This window comes from Hydra vulgaris, chromosome 11 (genome assembly GCF_038396675.1).
Source record: "Hydra vulgaris chromosome 11, alternate assembly HydraT2T_AEP".
In the NCBI taxonomy this organism is placed as follows: Eukaryota; Metazoa; Cnidaria; class Hydrozoa; order Anthoathecata; family Hydridae; genus Hydra; species Hydra vulgaris.
In genome coordinates, this window is record NC_088930.1 from 14,015,074 (window position 1) to 14,036,454 (window position 21,381).

At 28.1% G+C, this 21,381-nt stretch overlaps 1 protein-coding gene across 1 annotated transcript in view; it reads left to right on the plus strand.

Annotated features, from left to right (window-relative positions):
- The first annotated feature begins 7,249 nt into the window (after positions 1-7,249).
- The window catches only part of LOC100214959 (protein DD3-3), a 51,951-nt gene continuing 37,819 nt past the window's right edge, over positions 7,250-21,381 (plus strand). The window contains exons 1-2 of the mRNA XM_065810185.1: positions 7,250-7,553; positions 13,007-13,060. Coding sequence (XP_065666257.1) covers positions 7,483-7,553; positions 13,007-13,060 — 125 coding nt within the window. The 5' untranslated portion in view covers positions 7,250-7,482. The remainder of the gene's footprint in view (positions 7,554-13,006; positions 13,061-21,381) is intronic.

Sequence of the window (21,381 nt, forward strand, 5' to 3'; positions counted from 1 at the left end):
AACATTTTTTGAATTCTTCAGTTTTATATATAAACTTTCTTTAAAAAAAGCAGACTAAGTATACTAAGTCTGCTTTTAATAAAGATCATTTATATATAAAACTAAAGAATTCAAAAAATGTCGTTAAAAAATAAACAGCAAAAAAAAAAAAAAACGCTTCTATGGAAACGTTTTTTTTTTTTTTGCCCATTTAATAATACGCAATCTTTGTCATTTTTACATTCTTCATATCGGAAAATCAATTTTTCTTTAAGCACTTGAAAATTTTTTTACAACAGATTATAAAGAATTTGATGTTAAAAAGAGATGTTTGATATTGAAACTAAATTTTAAGATGTGAGTAAAGTTGCTTATTGTGGTTAATGAAGATAACCTAAAACAATCACTCAGTCAAAATCAATATTGATGAACGAAGAGGCTTTCTGAAGATAAATAAAGTATGTTTGAATTTCTCTATCTCAATCCAAATATGTTACTGTGCGTTACAATTTAGGTATACTATAATAAAAGGTTGAATATTTTGTAAAAATAAATATATATATATAAATTTTTTGAAATTCATCAAACCATTTTGTTGTTATAGTTGTTTGAAGTTGAAGAAAGAAGTGAAGCAAAATATTTATCTTAAAATTGTACCGATGCTGTTTTTTAACAACAACTTAGAAGTGCTATACAAATTGTACGATACTGTTTTTTAACAACAACTTTGAAGTGCTATACAAATTGTACGATACTGTTTTTTAACAACAACTTTGTACCGATACTGTTTTTTAACAACAACTTTGAAGTGCTATACTATAAAAACAACTCCATAAATTTAAAAAAATTTTTCTGCCCCGATCTGGAAATGATGTTGATTTTGTGAATTATCTAAATAAAAATAAAAATTGAAGTTTAAACATATAATTTGTTTAGGTTTGTTTATACCTAAAAAAATTCTAAATTAAGTGAAAATATATTTCTATGATTAAAAACAAAGTAATGGTAAAAAATAGACCGCAGGAGGCCGCAAACAAATTCAATTGTTTCATATAATATATACTTTCTATTTTTGTGTATAAAAATTCCACAGTCTAGTTATCCCCAGAAATTAAGTAATTTAAATTTGAACTTAAATTGTTCGTCTGTGTTGAATTCAAGGTTGCATGATTATGACATCACTTTTAACAGACTATCCAATTATACCTTTGAAAACTTGTGTCAAAATATTATTGATAAAAAAAGAAGAATTTGGAAAAAAGGAAATATTAAGAAAATTTTGTATATGTCGAAAGACATATACAAAAATGTTCAAAATGAAAAGATTTGAAAAAAAATAAACTTGTGGTTGAATCGGATAAGAAAAAATTGTAGTCAAATTGGAAATTTGTGGTCGAATTGGAAACTTGGAGAAAGGAAGTTGGGATAAAACTGTCTGGGAATCCACCTGCATTATCATCATTATCTATGACTGATATAAAAGAGGAGGGAACTACATAGACTGAAAGAGGACGGAAATCAAAAACACTTCATCCCCTATGAACACTGTTATCAAAGATACTGTCAGGTCTTTGCTTGATATATCCGAGTTTTTTCAAAAAAAAATTCCAAATTTACCCTCTACATTTACATTCTGTACATGTAGAGGGTAAATTTAGATTTCATGGTTCTGGAAATCACAACTACCGCCATTAGTTTTCTGATCCTCAAACTAAATGTCTTTGCAATACAGTACAATCTCTCTAATTCGAATCTCCTTAATTCGAAATCCTCTATAATTCGATTAAATGCTAAGTCACCGTGAAATGCGTTTAAGAAAAATCAACTTTCTATAATTCGAAAATCTCTCTAGTTCGAACTTTTATTTTTCCCCATAACATTCGAATTAGAGAGATTCTACTGTAGTTAAAATAACTCCAACAATCAAGCAATGTCTTCACTTAAAAATGCCATTCAAGAATTTGTAATTTTAACGGTCTGGAAATTAAAGCTAAAGTTAGGATTCCATAATATACCGTTATTATGTTATATTAAATTATACAGCATAAAACCATGACAGGCATATTTTGTTTTAAAAATTTTTTGAAAGCTCGCTTGCAGTAAGGTATTTGGTGTTTTTTCCTTTGAACAATCTAATCGCTTATCTCACAGACCAGATATTTTACAAAAATATTTTGATTGTTTAAACTAATAACCTACTGACGGCAGTTTTTTGAAAAGCACTTTAACTACTATGAGTAAGATGGCATTATGTTGATATAAATTCTTGCATCATAACATTTGTTGTTACGTGAATAGAACTGTAAATAAATGTCAATTCTTATATTATAATCCGTCAAACATACGACTTTTATAGCAACGAGTTGGTTACAATATAATATCATACAATTGAACTGATTTGTGCAATATCCAGATTTAAAAAAAGTTTTTGAAAGATGTTTTGCAAACCAAAAAGATCACAAAACAAAAAGAATTTGAGGAAGGTTTAAAAATAGCACAATATGCTTATCCGGTATTAAAATACCAAGACTTGTTCAATAGCATTTCCAAAAGACTTAGGCAATTGAAGAATTATTTTAATTTGCATCGAATCTGTCGGTCTAACTGAGACAGAACCGACACTGGCTGATATTAATTAACGTAACAAGTGTTTGAGATTTATTAAGGCTAGACAGATGTCATTGTTAATAAATACACATGACATTTACTTATAAGGTATGACTAATGCATGGGTAATTACTAATTTATTCTAGTTTAGACTAATATATAAGTAATATAATTTTTGGAAAAATATATTATATTGTATTCCAAATCAAGTATATTCGGGTTCAAATTAGTTTAATATTAAATACAGACATGCATAGGCATAAGTCTTATTGATTTGATATGATCACAGGAAACATTCTTGAATTGTCATTTTTTCTTCACTAAGGACATTGTTCACATCTACTTTACACTCTTTTGTGGTATGTCCGAGTTTTCCTCATGTTCTACACCGCAAAAGTCTTTTTTTACTGACTTTTTTATTTTTATTAGGTGTGTTCTTATTATAAGTCTAAAGTAAATGTCATGTGTATTTATTTACAATGACATCTGTCTAGCCTTACAACTTTTTCCTAATTTATAAGTTTTTATTAATGGTGAACCCATGTAGATTACATACTAGGTCATTGGCATCACTTCTGAAACAACTGCAATAGTGGCAAAAAGCTCCAGAATCACCTACCGATAAATCTACCATTTTTGTTTAAAAAACAATCATACTTACCTCATTAGTAAAACACTTTCTAAAAGAATAGGCTGAGTTTCATTTAAAATACTTTTTTACCATCTTCCTAGTTTCTTTTGCCTTGACTAGAGTAACAGGCCTTCCAAATTAATGGGATTCGATTAGTCCAGATTACTTGGTTTTTTGAGTCTTTAAATTTAAGGAGACACTAGAAGGAACAAATATAGTTTGTTTTCTTTATATATATATAGTACAAATATGTGTGTACGCTAGAGTACAAAAATTGTTTATGACGATCAGTAAAACCTAACGCTAAAGATTTTTGCAATGATATTAATTCTCCTCCCGGATATCAGAGAACACTTGTAGTAGATTACCTTTTTTCGTCAAAGTTACACCTAATTGAGGAATGTATTACTCATATTTATAACCATATAAAGAAATCTGGTTGTGAAAAAGAATTTGTTTAAATTTCCAATAATTCTTAACAATTAGAAAGAGGTCCAGAAAATACCTTTATTGACAATGTCTCCATTTATATCCTACAATATTATGATAAGTACAGACATAAATTATCAATTAACTTAAAACCATAAAAGTACAGACATAAATTATCAATTAACTTAAAATCATAATCTTTTTGGTTTGCAAAACATCTTTCAAAAACTTTTTTTAAATCTGGATATTGCACAAATCAGTTCAATTGTATGATATTATATTGTAACCAACTCGTTGCTATAAAAGTCGTATGTTTGACGGATTATAATATAAGAATTGACATTTATTTACAGTTCTATTCACGTAACAACAAATGTTATGATGCAAGAATTTATATCAACATAATGCCATCTTACTCATAGTAGTTAAAGTGCTTTTCAAAAAACTGCCGTCAGTAGGTTATTAGTTTAAACAATCAAAATATTTTTGTAAAATATCTGGTCTGTGAGATAAGCGATTAGATTGTTCAAAGGAAAAAACACCAAATACCTTACTGCAAGCGAGCTTTCAAAAAAATTTTAAAACAAAATATGCCTGTCATGGTTTTATGCTGTATAATTTAATATAACATAATAACGGTATATTATGGAATCCTAACTTTAGCTTTAATTTCCAGACCGTTAAAATTACAAATTCTTGAATGGCATTTTTAAGTGAAGACATTGCTTGATTGCTGGAGTTATTTTAACTACAGTAGAATCTCTCTAATTCGAATGTTATGGGGAAAAATAAAAGTTCGAACTAGAGAGATTTTCGAATTATAGAAAGTTGATTTTTCTTAAACGCATTTCACGGTGACTTAGCATTTAATCGAATTATAGAGGATTTCGAATTAAGGAGATTCGAATTAGAGAGATTGTACTGTATTGCAAAGACATTTAGTTTGAGGATCAGAAAACTAATGGCGGTAGTTGTGATTTCCAGAACCATGAAATCTAAATTTACCCTCTACATGTACAGAATGTAAATGTAGAGGGTAAATTTGGAATTTTTTTTTGAAAAAACTCGGATATATCAAGCAAAGACCTGACAGTATCTTTGATAACAGTGTTCATAGGGGATGAAGTGTTTTTGATTTCCGTCCTCTTTCAGTCTATGTAGTTCCCTCCTCTTTTATATCAGTCATTATATGCAGAGGTGATTTTACGGGGGAAGGGTTTGAGTGTGTGTGTATGTGTGTGTGTGTGAAGGGAAGGGGGGAGAAGAGGGGGAGGGGGAGGAGGGTCCAACCCCTTTCCCTAAAGAAGGTGATTTTCAAGTTATAGTTGGTCTTTTTACGAATTTAGTTGGCTAGTTGGGTAAATTTGACACGGTTTAGTCGGGTAAATTTTCGTTTTGAGGACCTTTTTTTTATTTTATAGAACCAGTCGGTACTTTTAAGGATTTACCCCCCTCCCCTCATTTTATATGTAGAATTGCCTCTGATTGGATCAATCACTTTGTAAAGTTCTGGCTCTTTTGATTTATAACCTTATCCAAATTAAGAACCTTTTAATGTTTAAAACTTTATATAAAACAATTTGATGCAAACCGATTCAGCAAAATCCTAAACAAGTTCATAAAGAGACATAATAAAGTATACAGTTTATATGTTTATACAGAATTTAAGACTTTATAAAAGTCTTAAACTGTGTGTAAACAAAAAAAAATCTCTAAGAACATTTTTTAAAATACAAGCAGAAAAAATTGTTTTGAACAAAAATTTAAAGCCTATGTTTTAGATTGTCAAAGAAGAGATTTTTAAAAAAATTTTTGATTTAAGTTTTACTAAATCTCCTTAACTATGTTTAGTATGCTGCAGATGGCACGCTGTTGCTTTGAAAAATTTTACAAGATAACAATCTGTAAAAATATGCCATGATAATAATACGTATAAATATTTTTTTATTTTTCTATATTTTAAAATTATTCATTATGTGGTGTCTATGTACATACTGCTTATAATTGGATCTAAAAATCAAAGTTTCATGTAAAGATTCATGTGTTAGCTTCATGCGAATGCGTCATTTCTTATTTGGCTATGCGGATAAAATATTTACAGTAAACTCTATTCTCGATTTTACATGTCTCTTACAACAGTGAGATTTCTTACAAAGAAATTAGTTTTTTATAACCATCTACATTGTTCGTGACATTAAGCATCTCAGCAAGCAAAAAGATATTTGAAATTATCTAAAGTACATCTCCAAATCGGTTTAAAGGATGTCTAGATTCATGTAATATATGATTGTTAAAGAGGCGTGTATGTCTTTAATATTGATGTCTTAAAGATGTGTTTTGATTGAAACTTAATGCGTTATTAAAGATATATTAAAGATGCATTGCTTAAAGAAGCATGAAAGATGTTGAATATACATCTAAAGAATGCATACTAAATGTATAAAATACGTTTCTTGGATATATATTTAAGATGCGATTTAATTAGGTTTACATGTTTGAGACGCGATCGAATTACGTGCATAATCGAAGCTTTATTTAGTATTTTTTGAGCAATTATCTTACCAAAATTATTGTTTAATTTTACTTTTTATTTGAGTAATCAAGGCGAAACTTTTCAAGTAAGAAAATATTAAAAAAAAAAAACTTTTAATATAAGAGGCAATACTACAAATAAAATAAGGGGGAGGGGGGGGAGGAATCAACCATCAAAAATCTCGCAGGCGTCCATTTAACTGACTGTATTAAGATGAATAATGTCAATGTTAATGACAGTATTAAGTAAATTATGACAGTAAAAATTTTAAATTTACTTATGTAGCTTATTCAAATTTGTGCATAAATTTAAAATAGCCTTATGTGGAATAAAAAGCAATATTAATTAGGTGAAAACTCATAATATATCGACTTTTATTTAAAGTTTTTAACTCGTTATTCAATAGCATGTTCAATAATTTAGGTCTCACATTTGTAATAACTTATAATGCGTTTTGTTTTCTAATTGTAATAATTTATTAATTTTAGTTATATTCATCTTGCACCAAACGATGTTTGCCTAATTTAGGTAGCAATAAATAATAAAAAAAGTAAATGTATTTCAAACAGGTTTGGTTTAATACCTGATTGGCTTTGTACAACAACATGCTTTTTTGAAATTCATAAACTAACAATATCTTAATGAGAATAAATTAAGTTGTTAACACACGCAAATAAAATTGATTTTAAGATTTGAAAATATACTTAAGTGGTTTATATAAGTAAGTAAAGAGTCTTATAGTTAAGCGACATTGCAGACAATATTATTGGGTTTTAATTTTAGCGTTTTGTAGCCTGCAAATTTTTTATTTTATTTTTTTTATTAAATGTCTTTTTTTAAATCAGCTTGTTTGGATTTTCCCGAATGTTATAAAGGTTAATTTATTAGAACTTTATATCAAATTTTTCTTTGAAATATTTGAACACAATACTAGATAATTCTTATGTAACTTATTTAAGGTATTAAATAAAATAAAAAAGATCATATATTAATTTAATAAAAAACCCAAACGTTTAGAAAAATAATGAAATATCCTGCTTTTTAATAACGAAACATGAAATATCCTGCTGTATATTATTTGCAACAACACAAATATTGTGTTAAAATATTTAGCTAGACAATGACATTTGTTAGTATCTGCACGTTTTGAATTAAATTAAGAATCTATAAAAATATTTATAATCCTCTAGATTTGTATATAAGTTAAAAAAGTGTCTTTGGTGGTTCAGTCATTATCAGCATTGTAAAGCAGTTGTCAAAAAAAAAGAAGCATTTGCAGGTAATTTAAAACAAAACCAATACAATGATTTTCAAGTTATTGTTGCTTGTGCTATGCACACTGGTACAATCAGATGTTTATTTACACAATCCGAGGTGAGCTTTTCTTTCTTTGTATCTTTTCTTTATGATTTATAGAAAGAAACATTAGCTTTGTGTCCATAAAAGGATTGCAAAACCGATGAAATTGGTTTAAAGATATTTTGTTATTGCGCCTTTCATTCTTAACATTATGCGCACAGGTAAAGAAAAGTGTATTGTATATACCAAGTCAGATGATATGTTTACAATGAACTCCCTACAATCTGATAAATTAATATACTATTAAATAAATATAAATATTTTAAAAAATCAAAAATTATAAACACTCAGTATTTATACTGGTTGATTAAAGTTTATTACTTTTGTCATTTAAGACTCGTCTTTTTAAATCAGAAAAAAATTAATTTGTATCGCAACAGTTAACAAGCTTTTACAAGCTTATTTCAAAACGAAATTTTTTAAAATATTGAAAAAAACTAAACGGGCTCTCTTTTATCATTTTACTAAAAACATCTAATGTCATGTGTATTTAAATTGCATTTATAGTGGCATGATTAAAAGCAACTCAGAAAAAATGCATCAAAGGCGTCTTTTAGATCTTTAAAATTAATTGTATGCCTTTTTAACCTTCGCCTTAAATATATTTGTGAAGTAGCCCAGCTATTTAAATTCTATTTATTCAAGTAAACTAAGTTTTATTAATTTTAGTAAACTCATTGTTAAGTAAACTGTAAGTTTAATTAAAGAAAAAAATAAAATAAATTTAAATGAAATAGCTTTTGCAACTTTTCTGAAGATATAAAAACACTACAAATTTTTTTAGTGATTGGTAGTTAGTGTTTGCAGCTCCTTATAAATAAAAGCATGCAACAACAAAAAAACTCTTTTATTCAACTCTTTTTAAAAAATAAAAAAATTTAACTAATTATCTTAATTTTATTAATTACATAAAAATAAAAAATGAAAAAGGTTTTTTATGGGATTTATGGGATTGCAGAAAAAATCTAAAAATTGCTCGCCTGCTTTACCTAGACTTCAAGACATCAAGATGTTTAAAAATTATTAGATTGCTCAACACAATCTCACCAGAAAGCATCTTGACAGACTTTTTTCTTACTTTTCTGTACTATTTTGAGTACTCCATTTGGCCCCTAGTTTTATGTATATTTTTCTTCGCCTAGCAAGTTATCTTATGTACTACTTTGTTAACAAAACGTTTTTAGTTTTATGTACTAATACAGTGTAATAGATAACTTTTGCAACAATAAAAACAATGCGTTTTCTAGTCATATATTATGACAATTTTAACCAGAACTCTTTTTTGGGCCTTTAATTGTAAATAGCCGTTAGTCCAACTGCAAATCCAATGCAATTGCACCAAATATTCTAAAATGATCAACAATAAAGGCTTTTTGAATCACTTGTTTAAATTAATGTTTATTTATAGCAAGTCCGCTAATCAAACAATTCGACAGGAAAGTTAGTTTCTGAAAAATATTCCGAAGATTTAATTTAAAAAACCTTGTTTAAATTGATATTTTACTAGGCACCGCCGCGATTCGGTTCGTAAAGTCCGCAAAAAGTCAGACCGATTTATTTTGCGGATTGAAACAGTCCGATCGTTAAATATTTCACAAGCCATAATCCAAAAAATAATTTACGAACTAATAGTGATTTTTTTTTTCGGATTCTCTTTGCAGTTCAGATTATTAAAACGAAAAACTTTTACGAACTGCTAGCGGATTTTTATTTTTTATTCGCTTTGCGGATTGCTTCAATTAGTGGATTGGTCTGATAAAATTTATATTGTTATATGTTTTATTAAGGCATATATTAAGGAAACAAAACCAGTATATTTACCCAATAATTTAAAGGCTTGCCAGAAAAAACCTCTGTATACCAGCTGCATCATCAACATCTGAAAGATGTTGACGATAATTTTTCTCAACAGCAGGAAATATATACAGCTCGAAAAGAACCAATCTTTCAATCTCAAAGGTTGAGACGTTGGTATATATGAAAGAAAACACTAAGCAACTCAGCAAAATTCAAGACATTGAGTGGCCAGGAAATGAATTTGGAAAATAATTCATTTTCAATGTGATTTTGAATTTTTTTATTTCTTTAAATGAAAATCATTTTGTTTCATTGTATATTTGAATATTGTAAATAAATAAAAATAAATCTTATTTCAAAAGCATTCTTTATTCTGAATCCGTATAAATCCGTAAAAATAATATCGGTTCGGATTTCAATTCGAAAAAAACATCTGATAAACAGTAACGGATCGGCGGTCTCTATATTTTACTACCTCTTAAATAAAATAAATTATTTTGATTGTTATTGGCTTGATTTATAGTGAAAAAAAACTCGTTGTCAATAACTTGTTTTTAATCTTTTGACACACCTCAGCAGACATTGTACAGCTGACATTGTACACTATATAGACATTTTTAGCGGTTCGTTGAAGTTTTGCTAATCGGTTACTTAGTGGATCATTAATGGAAGCCTGTTACTAGCAACTTATTAAGCCTTAAGTTAACAATCATCTAACTTCTCATCTTAAGTTTCTTTTTAATGATTCTAAGTTTCTTTTTTAATAATCCTAAGTCGTTTCCATAAGCTCTTTTTATATGATGTATCTGAAAAAATATTTAATTATTAAACATTTCATTTCAGTTTGCAATATTAAAAATGATATTGATAGAAAACATTTTTATGCTCACACATTGTTATTCTTGGGAATATATAACAAATAAATAGAAATAGGAGGAAAGGTGCGTATGTGTGCATAGACCCATTATATTCTAGTCAGTCAAGGAAATCAGGGAAGTCTTTAATGAATGAAGCAGATTTCCTTAATGGTTTTGATATATCTCTTACAATGATCGATTTGATGTGTCAACGATACATCTGCTACAATTATTTTTGTAAATAATAGATATAAACTGACAGCAATTAATAGTAAGACATGTACATTTTGGGTGAATTGATCGTTTGCGAATAAAAATTATCGTTCTCAGTGGCACAGGAGCTAAATAGACGTCTTTTGCGCGTTCAAAAGACGTCAAAAAAAATGTTCGAAAGACGTATAAAATGTCTTTTTTTGTACGTCCTGTGCGTACTGGGTTAATGGGTTAAACACCATAGATTGAAAAGAAGAAGAACCTAAATATTTTTTTAATTACTCAACCCATTTTTCATTCTCAATATTAAAGGCAGACGAGAATTCGTCCCGTTTTGCCGATTTTTTGTTCCACATACAAACTGTTCCATAAAATCATGCTGTGAAATTACTTGTGCATTTGGTTCAGTTGCTGCTTTGTGAAACGATTTTAAAAAACATAAACATGACAGACCAGAGCCGAACTTAGAGAAGGGAGGAGGGGGATATAAAAAGGGTAAGGGGGGCAGGGTCTTATTCCTTCCCCAGGGGATCTTACCCCTCCTCCCCACCACACACTTTTTTTTCTAAAGGATCTTTTTTTTTTTTTTTTTGAAATTTTTAGATAAAGACGATTTTTTTAGAAATTGGTAAACGTGTCGGAGGCCCTGCAGACAAAATGCTTTGTTTTTTTCTGTCACTCTGGCTCAGTTTCTACTATTATTTCTATTAATTCTACTAATCTACTCTTATTATTACAATTTTTTTTATGTTTATTTGTATTATACAGTTGAAGAAAAAATGGTTACACTTTTGGTTGTCTTGAAATCATTGTTTCTAACCAACTTTCAGTAGGCTTGCCAAAAATACAATTCGTAATTTAATTCCCTTTGTTTGATTATCCAAAACAACAATGGCCTTAGATCTGCCATAAAAATATAAGTTATTTGGTTTCCTTAATTCCTTTCCATCTTTTAATATCTGAAATAAAATATCCATGTGAATAAGTAATAAAAAGGCTGCAGAAGTGTTAGAAGTAGTCTTATTTCATCAAGTTTTCAACAAAATAAATAGTAAAGGTATCATATACTTAGCAACGGTTCCTTTACAGCTATAATAATAAGTAATGTAGTTAAAAAATATTGATTTGAAAAACATTTTTTCATCGAACAAGTACCAAACGTAACAACAAAGGTATTATTTTATTACAAGTAAATTTGTATCATTTATTTTTTGGTGCACAACAAGCTTATAACAGTAAATGTAAAGCAATTTAGTTTTACACTTTGAAGAATTTCCTGACAACCATAAAGTTTACATGAGTTAAAAATAGCACACTATATGTTTATAAGTGTCTTATAACAAAAAAAGCAAATAATTTTCGCTAGCATTCCATTGATATGTTTAGATAAGCAAAGGAATATATTAAAATGAAGGAGAAAATCCAAAGGCTCCTAAAGGAAAAGTTGGATCTGGTTGTAGATTTACTGAGATCTGAAATGATAAATTTGCTTGGGCGGCAATTCTAGATGCTAGTAGAGGTGAAAAAGAATCCTGGTTATGGTTCAATATTTTTTAAAGTTTTGAATATTTTCCCAAAAATAAAATAATAATTGTATCAAACATTATATTAGAAGAAATTATTAGTATTTCTTTTTTTTAAATAAAGAGAAAAATTTTACTTGACAGTATGTTATGTTAAAACATGTGTTTAAATTATTTTGAAAAAACTTAAGAAAATATAATTTTTTTTTCATTATTCATACTATTATTATTATTGTTATTAGCATTACTATTGTTATTAATAATAATTTACTATTATTTTTATTATTATTTTTATCCTTGCCTGTTTACTGCTATTTAAAATCACGATAAAAATAGTTCATATCACTTCATATCACTTTTTGACTCCTAGGGCACACTTACCTCTCAGGGTTTATCAGATGATAAATAATCTCTAGTGCTACAAAGTGAGTACTAGAGATTATTTATCATCTGAAAGTTAGAAATGAGTAGTTAAACTGCTGCTTTAGTAAAATTATTTTTATCAAATAGCACATAATCTGTAAAATAAGATAACTGTATATGTCACATTGTGGATATAATTCAAGAACTTTCTGAAACTCAGCTAACAGTCTCATTTTAAAGGTTAAAATATCATTAAGTATCTTGCGATAAGTTGGCTTATGCTGCTTTCTATATTATAGTATTCTGTATTGCAGTATAGTACTCTGTATTATAGTAGATCTTTTTTAAACTTTTATTCTCAGCAAATTTAAACTTATAAGTTATTAGTAATAACTAGTGAGCTTTTTTAAATATAAATTTGTTCTTTATGAAAGATAGCTTATACAACAGGGTAGGTCTGCAGTAGGTAAGTTTTGATGTTTTTATTTTTTTTAAGTTTTTTTTTAAGTTTTTTTAAGTTTTTAATAAGTTCTAAATGAGGGGAAATTTTCTTGTTAACTTCAAGCTTCCTCATTGGTTTAAGTTTGCTCAACTCCAGATTCATTTTTATACTTGCGGACACTAACTTTAGATAATTTATCTATTTATTGTAGAAAATTCTATTGTTATTCAAAATGGATTTAGTTTTGTAAATTTTAATTAAACTTTTTATTAGGGGAAGCAATAACAGGCTTGATGAGCAAGGAAGAGAGCGTAGTAATGCAAATCGGTAAGTTATATATATATATATATATATATATATATATATATATATATATATATATATATATATATATATATATATATATATATATATATATATATATATATATATATATATATATATATATGTAAATTATGTTAGTGTATTTTACAAATAGAGTGCTCAATGTTCTTAAAGAACAGAGCAATAATTAATTAGTAAAAAACACTTATCTAACTTTTATCTTCGACTCGGAGTTTCACCATCGCTGGATCATCAGGAAGAGTTACTAAATCTCAAAAAAAATTCAATTTATAGAAAAAATATTTTACAGGAAGTTATAAATTATTATAAAAAATTTTTAATTACTATATTTTTTTGTTAACGGGAAGTTACAGAAAGTAATTATGAAATAATTTTCTTTGGAATGGGGATAGTTTAATTTGGTCATTTGTTTTTATAATTTTTTAAGAGGTATTTATTTTCGTGCCTACATTTAGAAATTAATTCAGATTTTTTATTTAATAAATTTTCTTGATTCAAATGAGTAATTATTTCAAATTTTTCTTGCAAACATAGCATACATTTTTTGGAAATGTTATTATAGGCAGGGGCAGATTTTAGAATAGACCATTGTAAATTAAAATTTTTATTTTTTTCTTTTAAATCCCAAATATATTTTGACAGCATAGTCTCTTTTGAATATTTTTTGTGTTTAAACGATTGTTTGTGGTTGGCATAACGTTTTTTCCATTCCCCTTCGGTTAAGCCAATATATTGTTTATCAGGGTTGTTTTGTGAGGAAACAATGCACTTGTAAATTACATTTTTCGAAAGGCATTTTCCATTTAGAGGGCAATCTATTTTTTGTTTACAATTACAATAATCAGTGTTTTTTTCTTTTATATGTTCATTTTTATTAATTAACGCGTAGTTGTGGCCTTTTATAATTCTTTCTAAATTTTTTGTACAACTATAACTTACTTTAATGGTATTTCTGTTAAAAATCTTATGTAATTTATTAGAGGGAGGAAAATGTTTGTCTACTAATTTTAGAAAAATTTTACCAATATTTGTTGAAACATTTTTGCTGTACGGGGGGTTGAACCAAATTATGTTTCTATTTCTATTACGCTTTTTTGCAATTTTCTTTTCAAATTTTAGCTCGAAATTTTGAAAGCCACTTTTTTTAAGGGCATCTTCATAAACGCGTTTAGAGGAGTTAAAAATATTTTCATTAGAAGGGTTTTGGTTTAGCCTATTGTTAATTGAAATTGGAATTTGTTTTAGAATTTGAGGGGGATGGTTCGAATTTACATTAATATACAATAATTCGTCATTAGGTTTTTTGTAGGGCTTATAGGAACTTTCTGAGAGGTTAAATGTGACATCAAGAAAATTCACTATTTTTAAATTTATATTTATTTCAATTAGGAAGCCAATATTTTTAAAAACTTTAATAATATCTTTTCTAATTTTATCGAGTTGTGGCCCTGATTTTTTATGCATTATTATTAAACCGTCGTCGCGATAAAGACCTAATTGATTAATTTGGATTATTTTAGCAAGGGTATTTAAAATATATAAACCTACAAATTCGCAAATTTCTGCTCCGTCGTAACTTCCCATTGTTACATCAAAGCATTCGTGCGTGGTTTTTTTCTTCCACGTTTCCTTATCAAAATAGAGTAAATTTTTTCTGCAGTGCTTAATTATACGGATAGTGTCCTCAGTAATTTCTAAATGGGATTTTCCAAATTCTATTGTTTTATCTAAAATTTCTGCTGTAATTGAACGAATGAATGAACACGCACGAATGCTTTGATGTAACAATGGGAAGTTACGACGGAGCAGAAATTTGCGAATTTGTAGGTTTATATATTTTAAATACCCTTGCTAAAATAATCCAAATTAATCAATTAGGTCTTTATCGCGACGACGGTTTAATAATAATGCATAAAAAATCAGGGCCACAACTCGATAAAATTAGAAAAGATATTATTAAAGTTTTTAAAAATATTGGCTTCCTAATTGAAATAAATATAAATTTAAAAATAGTGAATTTTCTTGATGTCACATTTAACCTCTCAGAAAGTTCCTATAAGCCCTACAAAAAACCTAATGACGAATTATTGTATATTAATGTAAATTCGAACCATCCCCCTCAAATTCTAAAACAAATTCCAATTTCAATTAACAATAGGCTAAACCAAAACCCTTCTAATGAAAATATTTTTAACTCCTCTAAACGCGTTTATGAAGATGCCCTTAAAAAAAGTGGCTTTCAAAATTTCGAGCTAAAATTTGAAAAGAAAATTGCAAAAAAGCGTAATAGAAATAGAAACATAATTTGGTTCAACCCCCCGTACAGCAAAAATGTTTCAACAAATATTGGTAAAATTTTTCTAAAATTAGTAGACAAACATTTTCCTCCCTCTAATAAATTACATAAGATTTTTAACAGAAATACCATTAAAGTAAGTTATAGTTGTACAAAAAATTTAGAAAGAATTATAAAAGGCCACAACTACGCGTTAATTAATAAAAATGAACATATAAAAGAAAAAAACACTGATTATTGTAATTGTAAACAAAAAATAGATTGCCCTCTAAATGGAAAATGCCTTTCGAAAAATGTAATTTACAAGTGCATTGTTTCCTCACAAAACAACCCTGATAAACAATATATTGGCTTAACCGAAGGGGAATGGAAAAAACGTTATGCCAACCACAAACAATCGTTTAAACACAAAAAATATTCAAAAGTAGGTACGTGCCATGAAAATTTTAAATTAATTAAATTCTCGTTTGTTATATATCATTAGAAAGAGCTTCGATTCAATATTGTAAAAGTGAAAAAATTATCAAAATTGAACAATTCCATAAAAAGTTATGTCGTTTTTAGTACCGTTTTTTCGATATATGGATTTGTTGAAGAAACTGTGGTCAAAAAAATGTTTTTATGAACTAAAAGTTTAATAACTTTGTCAATTCTTATCTAAATGCTTATAACTTGGTATCAAAAGATAGATGTAATAGTAGCCTGCAAATTTATATAGGTACTTAGTCACCGGGCGTGTCCAAGGGGCTAGAGGGGGCAACCAACCGCCACTTTTACCATCAAAAAATGAAATTTTTATTCATAAAAGATCAATTTTTCAATAAATTTATTAATTTTCATATGCAATAAATTGCTATAATTTCCTTGTAGACTGCCACCAAATAGGAGAGGTTCATTTTTTGAGTTAGGGTGTATGTGGGGTAATGATTCAACACACCCTATTAATAAAAACGATTCATTATAAATATTTTGATTCTTATTAAAAAAGTTTTTTGAAAAATCATCAAAATAAAATTTATTATTTACAACATTACAACAAACAAAGCTGCACACTCATTGATTCGGGGGAAGGGGGCGTGTCCACACCCCTCCAACCTAAAAAAACATAAAATACTTTATATAAAATTTTGTTTAAAAAAGAAAAAGGACTTTAAATAATATATTGAAATACAAAACAAATACAAGTTGGACTTTTCATACGGAGAGCTGGGTGTCCCCCGCATACCATATTTTTTTGTCAGTTTTAAAATAATATTTGAATTAATTTGAGTCTTGGCTTTTAGTTAATGATTAATATATTAAATTCCAATAATAAAACTAAATATAAATCATTGTTAACAATAGACACAACATGAACATAAGCCAGAGCCGTCTATCAAAAAAATTACGAGTTCCACTACTCGCTGTACATTTATTTTGCAAGTTCCACTACTTGCTGTACATTTATTTTGCAAATTCCACTACTTCCTTTACATTTATTGTGCAAGTTCCACTACTCGCTGTACATTTATTTTGCAAATTCCACTAATCGCTATACATTGATTTTACAAAATCCACTATTTCCTGTACACTGCTTTTGCAAGCTCCACTAATTGATGTACATTTATTATGCAGGTTCCAGTACTTGCTGTACATTTATTTTGGATGTTCCGCTTGTTGAAAATTCCGAATGTTCAAAATATGAAATTGATATGACCCAGATTAGCAATATTTAACCAATTTATGCCTTGCGTTGCATACTTTGCTATTGTACAATTAATATGCTCACATACAGCAATTAATTTGAATTAGGAAAATATTAACTCACCTGATACAATATCAGCAACCAACTGTATTTTTTTCATGCAATAATTAACAGCTTCAGAATCAGTTTCATCTTTAGACCAGTATGATCTAGAGTAAATGATATCTGTCTGCGTTTTTTTAAGTTTTTCAACTCTTGATTCAGTATCATACCATTGATGGCAGAGATTTCTGCCAACAATTCTGTCTAACATAACATCATTTAAATCAGCAACTTGCTTTGTTAACAAGTTTTTATGTAAATTCAAAATTTCACTTGTAGTAAATATAGATAAATGTCGCTCTAAATTTCGTTTTTCTTTTTCATCCATTTTTTTTGCGTTTTTCAGTTTGTCTTTAAGAAATCTCAGCCCTAATTTCAGCATGTTGCAGACGACTTTTTAGTCTTTTTTTTCTTGCTTCCTGCATAGCCCACCTAATAATATTTTCTCTTGAATAGTTGCCAAGATTTTCAAGATAATCCACTGTCCTATTTTTTTTTGTTCTTAATTTGCAAAATATATAATCAATTGATGCATTAGGGGATCTTCCTTTTGCAGCACTGAACATTCCCATTAACTCTTCACTATCTATGTTATGAAGTCTTGCACTTGCTGTCTCCTCTTTAAGTGTCATTGTAATAGTAATGGCAAAATAGTGCTTGTACTGACGATTTAAAACTTCTTCTATTGCAACAAAACTAGCCTTAGTCATGGCGATAAGCTGGTCTCAATTGTGCATGTCTTTGATATCAATTGTTAAGTATTTGGTTTGAGAAAATTTCCAAAGAAATCTGTTTTTCTGGTAATTAGAGCAGTAGGATTACTTTTTGAACTTTTAATTGTTTGCACAATTTTTTTAACTATAGTGATACCACTAACATGATCAAAAGTTGCATTTTCGGATGATACATGAAACGTAGTCATCCAGGGTCCTGTAAGAAGTTTTCCAAATAATGCAAGCATGCACATTTGTTTTATATTTTTTTGAGTATAGTATTTTATAAAAATGAAACAAGTATGGAACAGAATGTGAAGCCGGTTACCACGATACCTTGGAATGATACCTTGCAGAAGTTTGTTATTTTCTAAAAAATTTACAAATCCTTTTGGGTCCTCTTTCAGATCTTTAAACCTCATCTATTTCCTAGCTAAAACAATTTTGACTACCATACTATCATATCCAAATAATTGACAAGTTTCAGTTTCCAGAGACTTTAATGCTGAGCGACATGAAGCAATTGTATCAAGAGGGTGCAAATGGCAGTTTAACTCATTCAGATTTTAAGCCCAGATTGCACCGAGTTTTCTTATTGTAAGATGGTTAACCGAAACTCTATCGGACATTGTGTTTGATATATTTGAGATAATCAAATTACGACACTCTTCAAAGGGTTGCAAATGAAAGTTAGAATAAACTAAAGCAATATGATCTACTTCATTACATATATGGTTTGCGTAATCAACTGCTGTCCCACCTGGTAATTGGTCAATAGCAATAACCTGGCATTTATTTTTCGATGTTAGGTGAATGCTATTGATATGAACGTCTCTTTGCGTTTTTGCATCAAACCCTAAAGTAAGGTGATTATTAGTAATAGCCCATTCTGTTACTAGAAGGTCAGCAATACTGCCTAGCTCACATGCTATTTGCTCAACAGTAATACAGTGAGGAATGTTAGAAAAAACAACACCTAAATATTGCCCCATTTTCTTAACAAGAAATGGTATGTTACTTGTTGGGACATTAGACAATATGCTCTAAATTATCATTCCCATTTGCAATGGATAAGTTTTATCATCTGACGTATTTGTATTAAGTATTGCCCTCCTCCATCTAGGTCATATCATTCTCTAAGCTGGTAATAATCTTTTTATTTGTACTAATAGCAGCATTATGCTTGAGAGTTACTTTTCTTAACTTTTCTCTTTCTTTACTTTTCCTTGCTTTTTTAGTAGCAATAAGATTTCAAATTTGTCTACTGTAGTAATATGTTTGTAGTTTATTCTTTAAGTCTCTAACCTCTGCTCTTAAACTTTTGATAATGTCTTCTTTTCTTTTAACACTTTGCCTTAAAACTTTTAATTTGTATGACAGTGTTTAATTTTGCTTTCACTTCAGCTATCTCAATTTGGCGTTTTGTGCAAATACTAGCTAAATTTGAAGATAGATTAGACAATCTACTTTTTAGTTTTTTTCTCCTAGGTGTCACATTCTCTTGTGAAGTATATCTATTTGACACATTTTCACTAAAAGCTGAGCTTAATTGTTCACTTTGAGTTGGAGATGAAACACTGCCTTGGCCAAAAAAATTTCATAATAACTAATCCTGAAAAAATGTTTTGCCCAGATTTTCGATTTATTTACTAAATTTTCAATTTAACTTTTTGATGTTATGATTCTAAAATATTGAGTGACTTGATTATAAGTTTTAGTTGCTGATTCCCTGGAACTAACATAGACAAAATAAAGGTGTCCATTCATACACTCACTGGTTTGAACAGGCAAGGAGAAGTTATCAATTAAAAAATTTTGGGCTGCACCATAAAATACAATACTTTTTTTGGGACCTGTGATAGCTAGGAGGAAAATATTTATTAAGTATTGAAATCATAGTAAATATAAAATAATATTCACAAAGTTTAAATACTTTAACCTAAAGAATATTTTTATCTCTTAACTAAAGGCAGACATAAAAAAGTCGGCCTATAATTAAAAAACTTATTTTAACTAAACATAATAGTAAAAATAAAATTCAAATATGCTACTTAGACTACTACAAGCCATTGCAGAATTGTAACACTAGACAAACAATACATACCTGTTGCAAACAAATGTGAGTTAACAACAAAGTTTTCAATTTATGTTTTTTAGTTTACTATGAATTAATTTAATTAATTAGAAACAGCAACACATATATAAAAATATATATATGATATACAATACAAATACATAATATACAATACACACACACACACACACACACACACACACACACACACACACTCACACACACACACACACACACACACACACACACACACACACACACACACACACACACACAATATATATATGTGTGTGTGTATACAATACAAATATATTTATATTTATACACATATACAAAATATAACAAATACATTTTATGTATACAAGAAATAACTATAAAAAATCTTTTTAAAAAAACATTACCTTGTTATAATAACCTAATAATTTCATTAAACTAGGCATTTTAATTACTTTAGACATAATAATAATATTAATTCTAAATATTATTTCATTGTTGCATTAAACAAAAAATGTAATCTAATGTACATTAAAACTTTATCTAATGAGTACTTAAGTGTTTATTGTAAAGTTATATTTTGACAATATAACTTTATTAAATTTTTGTAAACATTATTAAAGTACACTACAAATATGTTGTAATTAGATTAAAATTACACTTTAGAACCTTAAGTATAAATTAAGCTTTTTAATCAAAAATTTTTAAATTTAATTTAAAATTTAAATTAAATTTGAAAGTAAAATGATTAAAGAATGGACTTATATGAAGTTTCCGATAGACCCCCTCTACCATATGAGGCGTAAAATTGCCGAAATTATGTACCTTTTTTGTGCATTGTAGTAATGTATGTGTGCATCCGAATAATGCAATAAAATTTGGCAAGAGCTTAGAAAATAGATATAAAAACAAACGCAAATAGTTTTAATAGTACGCACTACCTTCCTTCGATAGGAATTTAACGAACAATCGACATCAAAAATTTTGATAGCCAAAAACTTTATATAAATGTAAGTAACTTCAAAAATAGAAAACACTAATAGAAAGTATAACTATTTTAATTTTTAAAACATATCTAAAGTGATATCAAATTCTAAAAAAAAAGACTAGAAAACACGTTGTTACCACACTTACTTTAGACGGACTTTAGAAAACGTGGAACAGAATTTTGGCACAAAAATCGGTTCCGTAAAACACGGAATTCTACGTACCTATCAAAAGAGACTATGCTGTCAAAATATATTTGGGATTTAAAAGAAAAAAATAAAAATTTTAATTTACAATGGTCTATTCTAAAATCTGCCCCTGCCTATAATAACATTTCCAAAAAATGTATGCTATGTTTGCAAGAAAAATTTGAAATAATTACTCATTTGAATCAAGAAAATTTATTAAATAAAAAATCTGAATTAATTTCTAAATGTAGGCACGAAAATAAAT